General features: G+C 38.6%; 2 protein-coding genes across 2 annotated transcripts in view; both read left to right on the forward strand.

Moving 5' to 3' along the window:
* Nucleotides 1–8,541, forward strand: part of SH3BP1 (SH3 domain binding protein 1) — a 32,476-nt gene extending 23,935 nt beyond the window's left edge. Inside the window, exons 13-18 of the mRNA XM_087873860.1 lie at nt 1,473–1,553; nt 1,820–1,936; nt 3,711–3,808; nt 4,811–4,943; nt 6,246–6,358; nt 7,721–8,541. Of these exons, the coding sequence (XP_087729986.1) occupies nt 1,473–1,553; nt 1,820–1,936; nt 3,711–3,808; nt 4,811–4,943; nt 6,246–6,358; nt 7,721–8,121 (943 nt within the window). The 3' untranslated portion in view covers nt 8,122–8,541. The remainder of the gene's footprint in view (nt 1–1,472; nt 1,554–1,819; nt 1,937–3,710; nt 3,809–4,810; nt 4,944–6,245; nt 6,359–7,720) is intronic.
* A 2,632-nt stretch (nt 8,542–11,173) lies between these two features.
* Nucleotides 11,174–15,108, forward strand: PDXP (pyridoxal phosphatase). The gene is made up of 2 exons (XM_087873861.1): nt 11,174–11,893; nt 13,427–15,108. Exons 1-2 carry the CDS (start codon nt 11,296–11,298, stop codon nt 13,750–13,752), a joined length of 924 nt encoding a protein of 307 aa, XP_087729987.1. The 5' UTR covers nt 11,174–11,295; the 3' UTR covers nt 13,753–15,108.
* The last annotated feature ends 5,210 nt before the right edge of the window (nt 15,109–20,318 follow it).

Raw genomic sequence — 20,318 nt, forward strand, 5'->3', positions numbered from 1 at the left:
TGATAAACTAATACTTACCGCCTTGTTTATATTGGAAAAATAGTTATAAAAACTATTTTCTCCCCAGATATACAGTGGATATAAAAAGTCTACACATTCCTGTTTAAAATACCATGTTTTTAAAATATGAAAAAATCAGATCAAGATAAACACTTCAAAGTTTCTTGCACCCTGATTTATCTTCATCTGATTTTTATTTACATCTCAAAAACCTAGCATTTCAATGGATGTGTAGAGTTCTTACAGTATATCCACTGTATATGCTGGCACAGGTCAGGCTGCACAAGCATTAAGAAAGTGCAGATATCCTCATCTCAAATTAATAAAGACATTAAAAACCTAAAAGAAAATTCTATATTTCAGCAGATACCTTTAAAAAAAAACTCTCAGAAATATATCCAATTTTGTTTCTATCTCAGATTATTCTTAGACTACTAATTCAGCCTAGTTCTAGTCCTATTCAATTTCCCATAGGCAGATAGTTAGAACAATAACAACCCAATAACAAGCCAGAAAGACCTCCTACTGTTTGTGTGTAATTGTTAATCTCTGGATAAATATTCATAGTATTGGTGATTAATTTTTTTTTCTTAGAAACTGACAAAAAATGTTCCTTTCCTAATACATGATAGTGCAGAAGAAAAACGTATAATATATTCTGACCCGTAAAATATAGAGACAACCAGTGGTTGGAATTTAGAATAAACTGTGGAAATCTGAGATTGAATCTCAGCTCAAGCAATTAACTCTGACAATCAAATCTACTTTCAAGTCAAGGTTCAAGGTTCCTTTGCATTGAACTTGACTCCTGATAATTTCATGGACATTTCATGTAATTTCTTGGCAACAACATGAAATGGTTGCCACTGTCGTCTTTCCATTAAAACAAACAGTCAAGAAATTAACCTTAGTATTCCCAGATGACAGTATTCCCAGTATTCTCCTTGCAAATATTAACCAGACCCACCCAACTTGTTTGGCTTCTACCCTCAGAGAAGCTTGGCCAGGTGCTCCCACCAACTGAGAGCTAAAGACAGCTGTGGTGGCGCAGTGGTTAGAATGCAGTATTGCAGGCTAATTCTGCCAATTGCCAGCAGTTCGATTCTGACTGGTTGACTCAGCCTTTCATCCTTCCAAGGTCGGTAAAATGAAGACGCAGATTGTTGGGGGCAATATGATGATTCTGTAAACCACTTTGTAAAGCACTATGAAGTGGTATTTAAGTCTAAGTGCTATTGCTATTGCCAGAGAGGATTGCTCCATCCATATCTGAAAAACCTTAGAGGATGTAAATGAAAAGAAATACAGCCAGAATCTGATTACATTGTCCTTGACTATTAGGCAATACGAAATAACTTGAGAAATTCTCACAAGCGCTATTATCCTTTTTATTTTCAAGTTGTTCTGGTCTTCCTTTTCTGCCTCAAAAAAAAAAAATCACATCCTTTTTTTTCTGCACTTTTCTTTTTCAGTGCCAAAGAACCAGAAATTAAACTAGAGTGCCTCAAGGATGTTTGTAATCTTCTTCCCAAGGACAACTACAACAACCTGAGGTGTGACATAGCTATAAATTTTTAAAACTTTCAAGGATCAATTTTAAGTTTTATTATAATGTATAATAATATTCTTGAATGTTTGCATTTTTATGTTTACTGCCTTAATTCAGAAAGTTGGTTTATGGACTTACTTAAATGAAGATGTAAAGCTTTTCTCCTCCTTGCCTTTCTGTGATAGGTCAAAATTCAATAGGAAAAACATGAGAATCCTAAGAAAATCAAGGCACTGAGTTTTGCTTTTACAAATCACTCTTTCTTTGTAGGTACCTGATTCGTTTTTTAGCCAAGCTGGCTGAACAACAGGAAGTGAATAAAATGTCCCCAAGCAACATTGCCATTGTCCTAGGACCCAACCTACTGTGGCCCCAGGAGAATGAAAGGTATGTCCCAGAAGACAATATACTGGGGGTTTCATATAGTATATACTTATTCAGTAATGAATTATTGAGAAATACCTCTCTTATTTCACACATTCTCTCTATCTATGTAATATGTTGTACCAAAAATGATATATCTTATTCTCTTCCAATTTTGGAACTGCCCATCAGATGAATTAAACTATAATGCTCATTATTCCCCAGCCAATAGCATTACTGTTGGGAATTTTAGCATAAATCAACTGGGGACCCACAGAATGGATAAAGGAAAATCATCCAGGGCAAATTCTTTTAAAACTGGGAAACATTTGGAAAGTGCATCTTTTTTTCATCACTGCAACAAAGTGATTACAGCAGTTTAATTTTTATGATTTCAACATTCCTCATTCAAAGACCTTCTTGAGAACTTTTTCTTTATTTGTAATATAGAGAGGAAAATCTTAATTTCTTTTTCAGCCATGCCAAACCAATCAAGTAAGTGGCAGGTAGTTTAAGCAGATACATAAAAAGATCCCAACTCCTTTGCATAGGTTCAACTATCCAAGAATTAGATATAAAGTAAAAAAAAAAAATCTGTAAATAACTTCATAAATAAATAACTTCATCTCTCCAATCACAGCTCCAAAACAGCTCTCTTTTACTGTCATACTTTCAACTATCTTCAATATTTTTTGTCGCTGCCAGTTCTACTAACGTGGGAAAGTGTGTATGTGCTTGTGTGTGAAAAGTTTATTTCAGTCTATATAGCATTTAGCAGTCTATATAGCATATATAGCATTTTTATATAGCATTTCTCAAACTTTTCAAGAAATGAAAGAAACTGAATGGGCATTCACTGCCAAAATGAAGGAGGGGCGAATCCAATTGCTTCCCCTCTTAAATCTGTTCTTAATGCCTTCAAATTAGGTTTTAAATAGTTCTCCAGAAAACCCATACGAACAGCAGTGCTTTCAACCTAATATTCTGTTCATGAAGTAACCAACCAGAAACAGATGGGAATCCTGGTGAAAGACAAGGCTGCACACTTTCCTACACATTTTCAAGAGCAACCAATATTGAGATATGTTTTCTCTTTTCAGTGAATTAATATATATCAATATATCTTTTAACAATAATAGCCTTATCTTACCATCTCCTGTTTAGTACCACATAAATATAAAAAGCATTCACCCTGGAATGGAGGAAAAGGGGGGGGGAAGGGGGGAACAAAGGAAGACTAAATAATGAGTAAATTAGGTGGAGAAATATAGAAATAAATGGGAAGAAAATAAAAATTGTGGATAGGAAATTAGGTACATGTTTATGTCAAATGTAAATAAAATAATTAGAATAATAGAATATATTATAATGGTATATATATGATATATTAAAAATATATGTATAAAAGATATATTAAGATAAGAAAGAGCAAATGTATAAATATGGATTACTGATGCAAAATGTTGAAAAGAAGATGTAAATATCTGTTTTTGTTTGTTTTTAAAAAAACTGTTTAATAAAAAATATTTTTTAAAAAAAAACATTCACCCTGGGATGAGAGGATAATATTGTTGATGGAGAGGAAGGTATTGTTAAATTATTTATGTGCACTTGTTATAATCAGGTTAAATCTTATTAGATGTTCAGAGATCAAGTATCAGGATAGTTTAATATTTATATGTTGACATGTGGGTGAAGCATACCTGTAAAGGTGAGCAAGAGAGATTAGGACAAATGAATTATATAGGTTGTTGCTTCAGAATCTGTTCAGCGTTTTTTCTTGGCTTCTTTCTCCCAGGTCCCAAGTGCAGCTAGACATAGCTTCTGTATCCTCCATCCAAGTTGTGGGAGTTGTGGAGCCTCTCATACAAAATGCTGAGATCCTCTTTCCAGGAGGTAACTCAAATTCTTTTTTCTCAGGGCAAATTGGATTCTTCCACAAAGCTTGTAAGCAGACACATGTAATTGGTACCCAGTTGAAAAGGACAGCTTAGGGAGACCGGAAAATGGAATTAATAAATGATTCTGTGAATTTTCACTATGAAAAAGAAATTTCTATGTGCCTTATGGAGTAACTATACATTGCAATAATATCACTCATGTGCTATATTTCTTTCTTTGTCATGCAAGTTTCAATAGCAAGATTTTTGTTATCCAGGGTTAGAATAAGAGTTGCAAAGTGTGTGTGTGTGTATTTGTGTGTGTGTAGGGGCTCTCAACTTATGTGTTTCTTTGGAGCAAAGAAAATATATAATTTATATTAATAATGTTTAGTATTTAAAAGCAAGGTACTGTATAAAGGTGGCTAACAAATGGCTTTAAAAATGCTTCATACTTTTAAAGATATGGCGGTAAAAACTGAGTATATATGAACCATTCTTGAGGAGAACTCAAATCAGTGGCAGATGCAGAAGCTGCATATGGATGATTTAATTAAGTATGATTTATATGCAGTTACCAATATTTCTGAAAGGAATGTCTAAGGCACTTCATTAAATTATGCGTTGAATGCCATCATGGTATTCCAGCCAAATGTATTACCTTTCTCTAGGGCTAAACCCTAAACCTAGATCCTAGATGGGAGGTGCTTTCTTAATCAAAAAGTAGATAAATGAACAGATAATGTCTTTTAGCAATTTAAACATCCAGGTTGTGGCATTAGCTTTTAAGGGCTTTAGAGGGAAGAGTCACAGGTTTCTGACTTTTAGTCAGGCTGCCCCTTCTTGATTTTGCATGAATTGACTATTCTTTATTAAAGCACTGATAAATCTTATGAAACAGAGAGGTGGAAGGAATCAACAATGAACCTTCTGCTGCTAGAGAGAACTGCAGAACATTACAATAGCTTTTAGACACTCAGACTCTCTCATTCATTTATTTTTCTTTTTTCCCCTCAAGATATTGACTTCAATGTCTCCAGTTTGTTCACTCCTCCTCCATTAGACATCAAAAATCAAAACATCCCCACAACAGAAGAATCTACAGCAGTGTTTCTGCCTTCGGAATCTAATACCCCTATGCCTGAAGAAAGGTATACATAGACAAATATAACCTTCAGCTATGCTTTTAATTTTAGTTTTACAAAGAAGGCTGAGAATAAAAAGGCCATGAAAGTATCCATCTTAATTAGCATAAATATACATATAAAGCATGTGGTCACAGTTACTCTAATATGAATTTAATACATTATATTTTTTTGTTATATCAGTTCCTCAAAAAATTGTAGCGATACATTTCAATTACATAATCTTTTTTTTTTTTTAAATTTGATTTATATGCCACCCTTCTCCGGAGACTCAGGGCGGCTTACAATGCGTTAAGCAATAGCCTTAATACTTTTGTATATTTTATACAAAGTCAGCTTATTGCCCCCACAATCTGGGTCCTCATTTTACCTACCTTAGAAAGGATGGAAGGCTGAGTCAACCTTGAGCCTGGTGAGATTTGAACTTGCAGTAATTGCAGGCAGCTGATGTTAATAACAGTGCTTTAGTCTGCTGCGCTACCAGGTCTCTTCTGTTCTCCACTTTTTATTCAGATACAATTTTTCTTTTTGGTGATGTGCCCATGTACCTATCACAACAGGATACTGTTGTGTTGTTTATTTAATACACTAGTTTCAAATAGACAGGATACCAGTCTAAGCCTGGCTTAATAAAACATTTGTAAAAATAATAAAGGAGTAATCAAATAAATAATCACTATACCTACAGTAACATGTATATGTAAGCAAATAAATTGTCTTACAGCTTAACACAATGATCTGGTTTATATCCTAATCTAAGACAATGACTTGGTTTCTAATAAAGACTACCTAACCAATCACAAGTTACTCTATCTTACTTTAATCTGGTGTGTGCTGCTGTGCAGCAGACATATTGTTGATGCTTACAGTAAAAAAAACTCCAGAGAAGAAGACTTTCCCCAACCATCATTATGAGATAGGATATAATTTAAACCATTTTAACCTGATCTTGTAATACCAATAGTCAGTAGCGTATAAAATGCAGGACTAATGGTCCCTCCCTCAAACTTACATTAAAAAATAATCCAAAGAAAAACAGATTTAGCAAAAGAGAAAAGGAGAAAACACAATTTGGGAATCAGTTTTTAAAACTTATTCTTCTTCGGGATGCACAAAGCAACCTTCACCTGTTCTTCACTAGTCAGTGAATGGAGTAAAAACTTCACTGTAACCTTCCCAAAATACAGGTTAGTGGTTTGTGGTTGATATCCAGGATTAAGAATGGAAATATTTATGGGATTTCTCTGTATACTAATTGTTTTTGGAAGCCTACAAATGAGAATTTGTAAGACTTTTCCACATTGGCAGGAAAAATGCTGAGGTTATTCCAGAAACAGTGTCCTCAAAAGTGACCCAGTCATCTACTGAAACAACAATCTGCCCACCTACCTCTGTTTCTGCTGATGAGACTTCACGAAAAAGTAAGTTTCATAGTACAACCATAGTAATCATTTTACCTCTCTTGTTGACACAAGTGGCCAATGTTCCCACATCATTGAAGAACTCTTCAAATGGGATTGTAAGCAAGATACTTGCATTAAGTACAAGAAGGCAGTGGTACTATTTTGTATTCTGAAAACATAGCTTGTAGCTTGGAAGATTCAAAAGGTTTTAGTGGTGCAATCAGCGTTCCTCTGAATTTTATAGAGACCTGTTGATAACATCTTATATTGATACTGTGCCTACTTCTTATATTTTTTTAGCAAAAGAAAAATCAGCTAAATAAGGAGTAATGGAATAGTGGCACAATATATTTTGATTGACAGAATTGGAAGCTGTCTGGCAATATGCAATGCCATACTACCGGGGTGAAATGCTATTGGTTCGCTCCAGTTCGGATGAACCGGTAGTGATAAAAACTACTGGTTCGGGCAAACTAGTAGTTTAAAAAAGCTACCAGTTCGGTTGAATCAGTAGTTAGTTTCCAGTTCGGTTGAACCAGTAGTTTAAAAGTTTTTAAAAAGCTACCAGTTCCTCTGAACTGGTATTTCTGATGATCAGTTGTGCTGCGCAGTTTAGGAAATCCTGCTTTCTTGCGAAGCTAAATCGCACGGCACAGCTGATCCCCCCCTCGCTGTTCTACCTACCTTCCCAAGCCTCTTTTTGATGTGTACTGCACATGTGTATGCATGCATGTGCAGCACGCATTTGGTGGACACTGCGCATGCTCATGCAGCATGTGTTTGGTGTGCATGAGCACATGGTGGCGCATAGCACAGCCAGCGAACTGGTAGGAAACCGGTTCAGATTTCACCACTGCATACTACCTGTTTTATTCTATTTACCTCCCTACCATTCTGCTATTCTTTTGTTTTACGGTCCTGTTCAGAAAATCCATAGCATCATCAAGGTTGACTGACTAGCGCATAGTTCTGTATGTACTTTGAAATGACAAGACTAGATAAAATAGAGGGAAACACAGGTAGTAAATTCATACTGCAGTTTGATAATGTTGGATATAATCTGGTATAATCTGTTTTAAATATAGATTTCAGATTTCAGTTTAATCCACAATTCTGGTATTGTTAGGAACCACCTTATGCAGTTAAGCACATATATAAATATAAATAATATATGAAAAGTCAGTACTTTTAGAAATAATTTTCAGTTTTGAAAAAACAGATACAAAGAAAATACATAGAAATAAAATAATTAAGAGAGACTTTTATATCAACTGTGACAGCATTTTTCTGGATTTCTGCAGAACTGAGTCACCGGTGATAGAATAAAAAAATGTCTAAAATATTGGATTTTATTTCTCTTTCTTTCATTCTCCTTGACAGCAAAGCGAGTGGCTCCACCCAGACCTACCATGCCTCCACCCCATCCTACGCTACCTGTTCACCGTCACATGCCTCCTCCTCCTCCTCCTCCTCCAGAGTCTTCCTCCATCCCTAAAGCCTTACCTCGAAGAACAGTAGGGGGACCAGCACGAGCTCCAGTCGTGCCACCACCACTTCCTCCCCAGCCTGCCAGACGGCAGAGTCACAAAGCTCCGCCATCCCCCAGGCCTCCTTCAGAAGCTACGAACAATAAGGCAGCTGCAGCTGAAGAGGATTCTACTAATGTCTGCAGTAGAGAAACGCCCAAAGATCCCGTCCATGTGAAGAAAGAAGCCGATGAAGGAAAGAACAGCTCTCCGTCTGCTGCTGCTCAGAAAGTAGAAACTCTGGAGAATGTCTGAGAGGAAGAATTTCACTGGCTTTGCTTTTGCCTATCCAATTTGTTGCAATTCTTTTCTGCCTGGTATTTTGTTAAGATGTTCTCCAAATGCATCAAGGTGCAAGGGTCATCTCCCTTGGGACCCTTATGTATGGTCATCTATTTAAATCAAACACGCACACCCCACACACAAAATAAATAGAAAATCCCCCTTCCTATTTACAAACATTAAAGCATCACTTAGTATAGGTTGTCCTTCATGTAATATTTTAATCCAAGCCCTGTACATAAGCAGCAATTTGATACAACACACTTCACATTCCTACTATTTTGTTGTCAGTCTATAAAGCACAAAATAGCTTTTCATTAACAGTGCTCTGCTTTTTTATTATTTTTGACAAGACATTTGTGGAAGCTTCTGAATAAATGTTAAAAGAAGATAGACTATGTTGTCTTTTCTTTACTGCAGTTATACCATACATCTTGCATTAATCCTATCTGTGAGAATTATATTTACCCTTTTAAAAAGTGGTTAGTTATTTTGCTGGGGTAACATTTTATCTATAACTCAACTTTAAGAATGTATCTAGTTCATCTGAGATGATCCAAACAGTTCATACAGGCAAAAGGCAAATCAAAGAAACTGCGTATCAGTTTTGCCTGTATCAAAGATAAATACAGCTCTTGTTTTATTGAGATCAAAGGTGTTTTGTAACATTATAAAGTCTAATAAATACATTGCCGATGAATATCCTTTTATCAATTTTCACTTTTAGGTACTGCTTCAGGAAAAGCAAATGAGAGGAATAGGTAAATAAAATAAAATTGCAATTGAAAGACACTTCTCCCCATAAAATCAAAAGTGTAGGCAATATATAACTTTTGGTAAATAAACAAATACACTGTAATAGACAAGAGCATCATAAAAATTCTGGGTCCTATATGACACATAGACACAAAAAAAATTGAAACAAATGAAGCAAGGCAGGGGTTTCAAACTCGCATCATCATGTGACGTATCGTGACTTTTTCCCCCTTCACTAAACCAGGCATGGGCGTGGCCAGCACATGACACATCTGGCCCACGAGTTTGACAGCCCTGCAGCAAGGCATTCATGCTGACACAATATAAAAGTGGCCCATCAGAAGCAGCTGAAGAGTTCAAATCCCTAGCCTTTCCTGGAGAGCCAGATTTATTCTGCATGTTTTTGCATGGCTACTAGAATGTGCTTTCAAGAATGTGCTTTATTTCCCAACCTTGTACCTGTGCCAGGCACAAAAAACCAGGTCCACAAAGGTCCAATTCAACAGCTTTATTTCTAAACAGCCTATGCACAGAAATCATCTCAACTAATGGTGAGCATCTCCTTGGAGTTAAATAAGGCTTCATGGAATTCAAGGGAATTTGGACTTAGTCCATTTGTGACTAAATTGAGACTCTAGGCCAGCAGAGACTCTCTGCAACCTTAAACATTCAAAGAGCCATTTGGACCACTTTACCACAGAAAAGAAAACACTGGGAGGCACAAAACCCTTCCCATGCCTGACTATTTCTTGAGTGGCCACAAAACTAGCATATGTAATTGAATTAAATGTTCTGTTTTCTTCTGAAACTTTTGTTTTCTCTGATTACCGGGGGTTGAAAAGCTCAATAAATCGTGTGCTGGTGGTTGTGATGCATATTTTGAGTGACAAGGAGCCGCAGCAGAAGGGTGAAAGAGCCACAAGTGGCTCCAGAGCTGCAGGTTGCTTTAGGCTGATTCTTATTTAACTCCACCCCCAGGTTCTGCCACTCCTTTTCCTACGCACTGTCGCCTTGTTTTTATTCTTTTCACAGAGGAAAAAGTAGGAAAACAAGAAGTGATAGTAGTATCTCAGGCGATTCTCTTAATTTCTATAGCAACTATCTGGCGTTTATCCTCAACCAGCTTCTTGAAGACAGTTTACCAACAGGGTTTTTTTTTAAGGTAGCAAGAATATCTTCCAGGAAAAAAAACATGGAATCAGTATTTTGGATGACTTGAACAGGTGTACTATTTTAATAAAAAGCCATGGTGGTGCAGCGGTTAGAATGCAATATTGCAAGGTTAATTCTGTTAGACTGCCAGCACTTCGATCCTGCTCAGCTCAAGGTTGACTCAGCCTTCCATCCTTCCGAGGTCTGTAAATGAGGACCCAGATTGTTGAGGGGAGGGGAGGAAATGCTGACTCTGTAAACCGTGAAGCAATATATAAGCCTAAGTGCTATTGCTATTTTGTTCAGCATAGGAGTCATATATGAGACCAGCACTATTTAAATCAGATGATGATGATGAAGAGAGATGATAGAGAGATGAGACAGACAGACAGACAGACAGAGATAGAGATATGATGTAGTTAAGTAGGTAGGTCTAGGATATAATCTCCTAGGCCAGGACAGTTGTCTCCAACCTTGGCAACTTTAAGCCTGGGGGACTTCAACTCCCAGAATTCCCCAGCCAGCTTTGCTGGGGAAAGCTGGCTGGGGAATTCTGGGAGTTGAAGTCCCCCAGGCTTAAAGTTGCCAAGGTTGGAGACAACTGTCCTAGAAGGTAATATCCCTCTGTACTCCGCTTTTTTTCCCCACGGTCCCTAAGGTGAGTTTTTCAAACGCTCCTTTGCATGAAGAGCCCGTCGAGCTTTTATCCTTCGAGCTAACAGGTGTACAACACGTGCCACTTTATTTTGACCCGCCTCTTCCTTCTTTCCTTCCACCAATAGGATAAAGCTACAGGGGCGGAGGAAGACTACCTTACCCTTCTCCGCTGCTCAGTTAGAAAGGAAGACGAGCGCCCCCTTGCGGGTCTTGCTCAGAACGCCTTCTTTGCAGTTTCTTTCTCCCACCCCTATACCCCACTCCCCCACCCCGCCTCGGGCACAGCTCCTCACGCAGCCCGCCCCGCTTTCATCACTCCCTGCCTTCCCCTTTTAATTGCTTTCATCGCGCCAGCAACCCGCGATTGGACGACGGACGGACCCCCCCCCCTCACTCCCTCCGATCTCCCACCCCTCCCCGTGTCGTTCTAAGCGGGTCGAGCCCCCGGCTCTTCAGGCATCTGATTGGTACCGTTTCCTAAGCCCGTCAAGGGAACGGCGCGCTTCTGATTGGCTGCGTCTCCGCGAGGAGGACGGGAGGGGGTCGTGGGGTGGGGTGGGGGGAGGCGAGTGCGGTTCCAGCATGGCGGGCTGCAGGCGGTTGAGCGGCGCTTGTCTGCGCGAAGTGCTGGGCGAGTCGCAGGGGCTGCTCTTCGACTGCGACGGGGTCCTGTGGACCGGAGAGCGGGCGGTTCCCGGGGCGCCGGAGCTGCTGGAGCGCCTGAACCAGAACGGGAAGACCACCCTGTTCGTGTCCAACAACAGCCGCCGCTCCGTGGCCGAGCTGGAGTGTCGTTTCTGCCGCCTCGGCTTCCGCGGCATCCGCGGCGAGCAGGTGTTCAGCTCCGCTCTCTGCTCCGCTCTCTACCTCCGCCAGCGCCTTCTGGGCGGGGAAGCCGGAGCCGGAGACTCGGCCGCCTCGACCCCGGGCCGGGTCTTCGTGCTGGGCGGGGAAGGGCTGCGCGGGGAGCTGCGCGACGCGGGGCTCCGCCTGACCGGAGAAGAAGGAGACGGCGACGAAGAGCCCCTCCCGGTGCGCGCTGTCGTCGTCGGCTACGACGACCAGTTCACCTTCGCTAAGCTCTCGGAGGCCTGCGCCTATTTGCGCGACCCCCGGTGCCTGCTGGTAGCCACCGATCCAGACCCCTGGCACCCGCTTAGCAGTGGGCAGCGCACCCCGGGTGAGTGAGGGCGGCGGGCCGGAGGGGGCCAGGCTCTGGAGCCCCCTTGCCAGCTCCGGCTGGGCGTCGAGGCCCATTTGCGTCGGCCGGCCCTGGGCCTGTTAGCTCTGTACAGCAGAGGACACCGGCCGGGTTTAATCCTGCCTTTACACAAGCTAAGAAAAAAGGTTGAGAGAAAAAGCGGACAGCCATCCAAAGGGTTCATAGGATCTGGGTAGGCTTAAGGCTGAGGAATGGATTTTCTCTTGTTATATCATCTACTCTGGTCTTCGATATCTTGCTTTCTGTACAGTTTAATAAATGCCCCATAATGAGATTCAAACCGACTAATATTTCATTCAGATAATGACATACAGTATAGAAGGACACACACCATAATTTATTCGAAGAATCCTGAGGCGCTGAGCAAAGCTTTGACCAGAATAAAAGTAGTATGAACTGAAGGGATGTTCTCAAAGTCAAGTGTGCCTTTTCCTAAAACGCTGAACAGTTTAGCCTTTATGTCACTTTTTTTCATATTTTACTAGCAATCATTGTTGGAAGAACACTTGGTGTTCTTCGCTGCCAGTGATCAAATAACCTTGTCGAGGTTCTTGTGTGTTGCTAAGATATGAGCCTGGAACAGTTTCTATATTCAAGGTGGTTGTTACTTTGATAGCTCCTTTTGCATGGTTGTTAACCAGCAATTCCAATAAGATGACTTTTAGTAAAGTGATTTGCAAGTAGAAAGTAAATGTCTATTAGTCAGCTGCTGCATAGTTCTTCAAATAAGATGAGTCAGCATCTGTTTCCCCTGGACCATTGCAAGCAACTCCTTTTAGAGCTTTGAGTTTTAAGTTGTTTTTGTGGAATTTAGAAATATCCCTGCACTGAATGGGACATTCTGTATGATTGGCAAGAGAACTGGGACAAAAATCTCAATCTCTATTGATAAAGATATATCTATGAATCATACATCCTACTCTTGCCCTCATAAAATGGTTATCTGTTCCCCACTTTTTTAAAAAAAACTTTACTCCAAAGTTGACTGGTTGATCTTGCTATTAGCAATACTATTTAAAGTGTATACTGTGTGTATATATATATATATGGTAATATATACTTATACAGAGTAATAAAATGTATCCATTTATATCTAATTCTAGCCTTGAAATGTTAAATACTCAAGTGTATCTGTTTCTGAACAACTGGGAAGCTTGTATTGATAAGTCCTTGGAATTCATTCCAAGATTTTTCAACTGGGATCCCAACTGAGCTGATAGAATTTCTTGGATTATAATGTTACTTGTTTTAAAATCTTTAAAACCATGTGAATCTGTTTCACATAAATAGTAAAATTAGATACAAGCTTTCCATTTAAATGAAAGTTAAGTTTACTTTGTCTCACTAGTTTGAACTCAAAATGACCCATTTCACTCATCCTTTATTGGGTCAGTCAATTTGGATTACGTAAATATGTCAGGCAGTGCCTGGATTACTGCTGCTAACGGAGGTCACTCTTGATTGGTGGTTGTTTTGTCTCTTCTCTTTCAGGGACAGGGAGCCTCACTGCTGCAGTTGAAACAGCCTCTGGTCGCAAAGCAACAGTCATTGGAAAACCAAACACATACATGTTTGAATGCATTGTAGAGCGCTTTGGTGTAGATCCATCCCGCATGCTTATGGTGGGTGATCGGCTGGAGACGGATATACTGTTTGGCAAGAACTGTGGCCTTGATACTGTCTTGACCCTGACAGGTGTCTCTCATTTAGAGGAGGCACAGGCTTACATGGCCAGTGACAGCCCTTCAGCTAAGGACCTGGTGCCTCACTACTATGTGGACAGCATTGCAGACTTGATACCAGGCCTGGATGAATGAGGGGAGAAGTGGGTGGGTAACAGTCCTGTTTCCATTCCAGACTGCCAACCTTTCCTCCTCCTGTCTCCCCTCTTGAATCTGGGCTCATCACATTCCAGTGTTTCTTCAAGAATGAAGAGAGTGGGACTAATTCCCCTCTCATTCTTTAAGCTTAATCGGTTTTATTTTAGACACAGTAGGGGAGCAGGAAATCTAATGTGAAAAAAGTAGGTTGTTTACAGGCCAAACTAGTATTTATTACTATTTTTCATCATAGTAACTATTTATTTAAGTTATTGTTTTATTGTAGCCAATAGTGGTCTTCTTACTGTTGGCCTTTGCTTTACTTTGAAGCATAATGATGTGCTTGATGTGCTTTTATAGTGTGTCCCCAGGCTTAAATATAACCACTGCCATTCCATGCCCATTTTGGAGTTCTTCTCCAAGAACTTATGCTGTGAAAAGGAAACATCAGGTACATATTCAGAAAATATGACATTGAGCCTCCACAAAATGGTCCTTTGGTTTTATTCCTGTGGATGTTTATGTTTATGAAGTTCATTCAAACAGTTGAGCTGATCCAGGAGTCGTAAGAACTAAGGCCATTTTTTTTAAATTGAAGCTAAATACAGGACCCATTCTAACAGAATTGAGTAAATTCCTCCACAGAATTTGTTCCAAAGTGCTTTGTTTTGTGCAGGAAAGAAAATGACAGCTGTCAAAAGGAACTCAATATTCAGAGTATATATTAATGAATTAAAAATTTAGTATCCTTTTTCTGTCTTGACTTATCAAGTTAAATGTTTCTTTAATCTATCCAATATCATTTTGGTATATGGAATTGCTACTGCTGCATCAAACTAAGTTGCATACAATAATTTTTGTGCCACAGTGTTCAGCACTGACTCACTTTATCTTGGTAATTCTCCAGTGGTCACAACCTCCAAATATTCTTGCCTAAGCAAAACCAAGAACTTGATATTTTTTTCCTCCCCCCCACCCAACTGGGCAAACTGATAAATTTTCATCAGTAAATATTTTAGCTCCTGTCTGTGCCTGATGCAATACACCACTGTTCTAGAGGAGGGGTTGAATGTGTGTTCTCTCCCTGCCCTGTCATGGTGTGCTTGACTTGTGGGATAATGTTGGCATTGCCAGTGGTGTCTGTGTACCACGGTATCCCCAAATCAGTCCTTGCTATTCTTCTAATGGTTTATCATGTATTTATTAGTGTGTTTGTATAAATTATGCTGATCAATTGTGCCAAAGTGGTATGTTGCCTCTGGGCCTACTCACTAACTGTACCTCCATGATGTTGTGCTTTTTCTGACACTTGCTGTCATTCTGCATATAATAAATTGCAGGCACCAGATGGAATTGGATTGTATTTATTTAACTACTTTGTGAGATTGCTCTATGATAATTTCTAATTTCATAATTTCTTTTCATTAGGAATGTGCAGAAATCATTGATAGGGGAACAGAAAGTTCCAGAGAACTCCAGAATGTTCCATTTCTCTTAGGATTGTGTTGAACTTTCTTCTGGACCATGTCTTTCTGAGATGGTTTGTCAATTTTCAGAAGTAAATTATCCAAGCCAGAAGAGGTTTAATGTATTTTAAGAGTGATCTTTTATTACAGTCATTGACCAACAAACATAACATAACACATTCTATAAACAGCAAAAAATTAACGTGATCCATAGATTCACAATAGCTTATTCATCTTCACCATTTTTTTTTAAACAGAGAAGGGACAACTTGGGGATGAGTACTTTCAAAGTGTTCCCCAAAATGTTAATATTTTAAAAAACTATTAAGTAAACACTAAAAAAAAGTATTTTAATACTTTAGGTTCTATTCCTGCTCAAACCTTCTCATGCTTTGTAAAAAGCTTTTTTAACAGGAAGAAATTTGGCATAATTCACAAACAGAACACTCTAGCATTCTTAGGAATGTTTTTTTCACTTTTTGACAGGTATTATATATTATTTTCATCCTAGCCACACAAATCCTATTGGATAGAATACAGGGCAAGGGAAATGATACTGGATTAATAGTCCTCACACAAACCCAGGATGATTTTTGTTAAATTATTAATAGCCTCTATTGTCTTTATTTTTAAAGAAAAAAATCAGCCTGCTGGCATCATTGAGACTAAATATAGGTCAACACAATGCTACAATATTTATTTTGTTCCATTCATAAAGTTTAAGGTGCCAGGGCTAAAGCAGTCTAATAAATAATGTGAATTAAACAGAACTGTAATGATATACTGAGAAGCTATTAAATGCCCTTGCATTTAAAAAGAGAAAAAAAACGTCATGCTACAAGCCTTGGGACCAGGTTACCTGTTTATTCATTGTGTGTAAAAATTGGTTTGACTAATCAATCTGCTTCAGATAAATCCTGTAAAACCTGGGTTAAAATTTTTAAAGCTGGGTCAAAGAAAAAGAGAAAATTTTACAGGCATGAGAGCGGGCCAGAATTAAGGACTGCAAATGCATGCGAAGATTAAGTGTAAAAGAAAACCTGCTAGAGATCAGTATGTTTGGAAAAAATATAATTGATCATTATTCACAAGTGTCCAATATTACCTGTGTATATAGTGCCAGAAGAAATAGTATACTGTCTTAAAGTATTCTGTTCGGTAGTAACAATCCCTGCTTCCTCCCCTGAGATTCTTTTTCCAAAACTGCTTCAGGGCGAGACATAGATGTGGTTATTGAATACGCCTGTACATGTCATCTTTGCCACACCTTTCCCACAAGCATAATTTAAATTCAATTAAGCACTTGGGGCTGGAGGCACATTAATAATCTGGCGAGCAGACATGGTGGTCCTGGCAAGCCTCCAAACATCCATTTATCAGGGTCAAAACCAATAAATTTACTCCACCGTTGGATGCCCTCAATCCAACCCTTCCACTCCCAGCTTACTGTTATCATCTATTATCATTCGCTTTCAAATAAAGGGCTCACCCTTTTTCATTCTTTCAAAGTGTCTTCTGGACCTATATGAATTCCAGAAGTATTCTTGGAAACAAAAGGCAATACAAGTGGCTGGCACGCTGAAGTATGTTCATTTCTAATCTTTTTTTTTTTAATTCAAAAAATATTTTTAAAGTTCATAGAGCAGAAATTGATCAGAAAGCCTTCCTCTGATTTAGGCATATTTTTTTTAACGAGAATGCTCTTGGTACAAAAGTTTCTTGTGAGTTGTACTATTTGCATGCTATAGCGCAGAAGTCCCCAACACTCCTACCTGCCCCATCTGTGGATCTGCATCGATCCGTGGCGTGGCAGAAACTGGGCCACGCAAACAAGTGAAGCCCCATCCGTGGGATGCAGGCAGCACATGAAACCATGCACCCTCCAGTCTGCAGAAAAACCCTGTCCAAGGAACCGGTCCCTAGTGCCCAAAAAGCTGGGAGCTGCTGCTATTTTATAGCTTCTCTTTCCAACTTGCTGTGAATTTTACAGTGTGAGATGATGTCCTGCACTGGGATGAACAGCACCAAGCAGGAGGCAATTAGCAAGTTTCTAATGCTTTTGATCATAAGTCACTTAATGATTCATGCTATAATTACAGGATGTAAATTATGCAAAGAAAACCAAGAAAAATACACAGAAAAAGTACTGTATATTTTGCCTCCTGATTCATAGCTATAGCTTAATACAGCAAAAAACATAAAGGGAACATAAAGATCAATTTGAAGAGTAAAGAATCGGGAGACCAAGAATGAGACCAGAGGAACACAGGTCTCATAATGGAAAATTGTTTTCAATGTAGGGAAGGCATCTTGGGAGTGCTCTTAAATAGTAGGAATTCAGGACCTTCCCTAATTAGAAGAACAGATGCGCTCTGCTCTCAAGGAGACAGGCCACTCCTTAGCTGACTATATGTTTTAAGATTGGGTACTCTCCCAAATTCTGGATTTGACCCCTTGTTCTGTGAATCAGCAATCATCTATACTGGGTCTGAATTGTTGATTTGCTCCCCATCTACAGGTTCTCCAGCTTTAAAACTAGGCAAATCCATAACAACAACTAAATGGGAAGCTCCATTGTCCTGCTTGAGTAGGATCTCACTCAGAATTTTATTGCATAGAATATTTGTCTTACATCTCAAAGATTGAAGATTAAAGGCTTAACTCTATTATTTCAAGGGTAAGAAAGAAAACACCTGATTATAGATTTGGAAAAGGTCATCAAGCCAAGCTGGTGATTTAATTCCAAGAATTCAAGCAAGAATTAAAAAGCCAGTCAAGGAGAGTTAATCATTTCTTTTAATTATTGAGCCTACTGCCCTACTGAAGTTTTCTTAATATACAACAGGAATCTTTCTTGGTTGCAAATTATTATTCTGTATAACGAGTAAATAGGCATTGACCTGTGGGGTATCATCTGTTCATATTCTTGAAAAGTGCTATATTTCTACCTCCTTTTGTAAGGCTAAATATTACAGATAACACAGTTCTCCAACAGGATGGATCATTCTGAAATAGACTCAAACCTGATTAATCCCTGGTCTCCTAGCCATGGTTGCCACCTGCTCTTTGAACAGGACCTGTGAATCTAAGGAGGACCTTTGGATTGAACAGTGGGTCTGTCTGAGGTAGTGCAACCCTGGCCAGAGGTCGAAAAAAACTTTGACACTAGAAGGCCCAAGTACAGAGGTTTCTGTACAGCAGATTCTGACCAGTTCTGGAGAACCGGTAATGGAAATTTTGAATAGTTCTGAGAACCGGTAAATACCACCTCTTGACTGGCCCCACCCCCATCTATTCTCTGCCTCCTGAGTCCCAGCTGATCAGAAGGAAATGGGGATTTTGCAGTAACCTTCCCCTGGAGTGGGGTGGGAATGGAGATTTTACAGATTTTCCTTCCCCTGCCATGCCCACCAAGCCACGCCCACAGAACCGGTAGTAAAAAATTTTGAATTCCACAGGCAGGGAGAGGACCCACTCTTAGTCCAACACTTTAATCACATTACTGCACTGACTATAAATATAGAAGGGTAATTATTTTGTAAGGCAGGATACTGTAGTGTTATATATTTCAGCTGTCTTTACAAAATGTCCTGTAGTTTATTAGAGAAGGACAAGTAATAATAACAAGGAATGCATTTTCCCAATAAAGTTATATTAGATCAAGTTTTAGAACACCTCAATTGCTTAAATAGAAAAGAAACTTAAATAGAAAAGTTTCCTTGAAAAGAAACTACTGAATCCCACACAATATAAAAGGGATCTCTTTATTATTTGTTAATGTTCTTCAGTTTGCCAATTGGCCTTGAAAGCTGCTGGAAAATACAAACTTTTCAATAAGGGATTTCAGCAGTAGAGGGTGCTCTAATGCAATAAGTGTTAAAATACTTATTTTGCAAAATTGCAAAATAACTATACTACAGTATTGATGTAGAAATCCATTGTAAGCAAAACAAGTATTTTTATTTTAATAGAGCGAAGTGGAAAATACAATTTTTAACATTTAAATATATTCCTAGCATAAAATTATTTGTTGGGCTTTCTAGTAAGTGTGATGTAATGGCTTCCTCTCTCTTTTAGGGAATCCCAAAAACAATCGAAGCAGGCTAGGAAAAATATAATAACAATTACTTAGGATAATAAAGGGAGTAATTATCAGGGTACAATTTTGTTTTATTTGCCTTTCAAGTGATCTGTTAGACTGGAAGCATTTTGATACTTGGGTCTCCAAATAGTATTCTAAAGAAAAAAATAAATGCCAAGTAAAATAAATAATAGTAAAATTAACCACAGCAAAAATAGGTTTAGATAAAAGTATGAATCACAAGCAAAACAAGAAACAAAGAGAATCCAAACTTCTGATTCATTGGGAGTATTAATTGTTTTAAATCCTTGATTATTCACTCTTTCCTCAGAGAAGTTGAGTTGCAGTCTTTTCCATAATCAAGGCATGCTTTTGAGTAGTTCCATATGCTGTAATCCTTGAGTAATAGTGGTATTAGTGATGAGGATAGTAGCTTTGCTAATTAATTGTGGAATAGTGAATAACATGAATTTATTTTTCCAGGATCCTATCATTTCAAATTTCTATTTCAAATTAACTCACAGACAAAGCAATTTCTTTTACTCACCCTCTCCCCCCAAATCTGAGGAAGAGAGTTTATTTCTCTGTTATTATTTCTCAGGCTGATTCTTTACAGAACATAATATTTTTCACTTTCACAACATAATCCAGCAATCTCAAATTTCTTACTGTTAGTTATGTTTTGTTCGCATTATCACTGGAAGCATCTTACCAGAACCAAGCTTTTTCACAAAGCTGTCTAATTATAAAAACGCGACATTCCCTTTCCCTTTTAAAAAATAATGTTGATAATATAAAATAAGAAATCTGTGAACTGTACATTTCTTTGAATAAAACGTGAAATTAACACCGGTGTTACTCATGTCAGCAGTTCGGACCTATGCTGTAACTGGGCAGCAGAATTATTGCCCACATCTTTCACTATAAAGCTAGACTTCCAAAAAATGAAGGGAAGTGACATTAGTTCAGGAATAAATCCATCTACTGAAAACCTGTGATTTAAGATATAAATATAT

Source organism: Pantherophis guttatus, chromosome 7, assembly GCF_059756535.1.
Source record: "Pantherophis guttatus breed Tessera chromosome 7, ASM5975653v1, whole genome shotgun sequence".
In the NCBI taxonomy this organism is placed as follows: Eukaryota; Metazoa; Chordata; class Lepidosauria; order Squamata; family Colubridae; genus Pantherophis; species Pantherophis guttatus.

Coding starts and splice junctions, on each gene's coding strand:
- PDXP (XM_087873861.1), top strand. CDS start 11,296: ATGGCGGGCTGCAGGCGGTTGAGCGGCGCTTGTCTGCGCGAAGTGCTG. Junction 11,894..13,426: donor CAGTGGGCAGCGCACCCCGG/GTGAGTGAGGGC, acceptor CTTCTCTTTCAG/GGACAGGGAGCCTCACTGCT.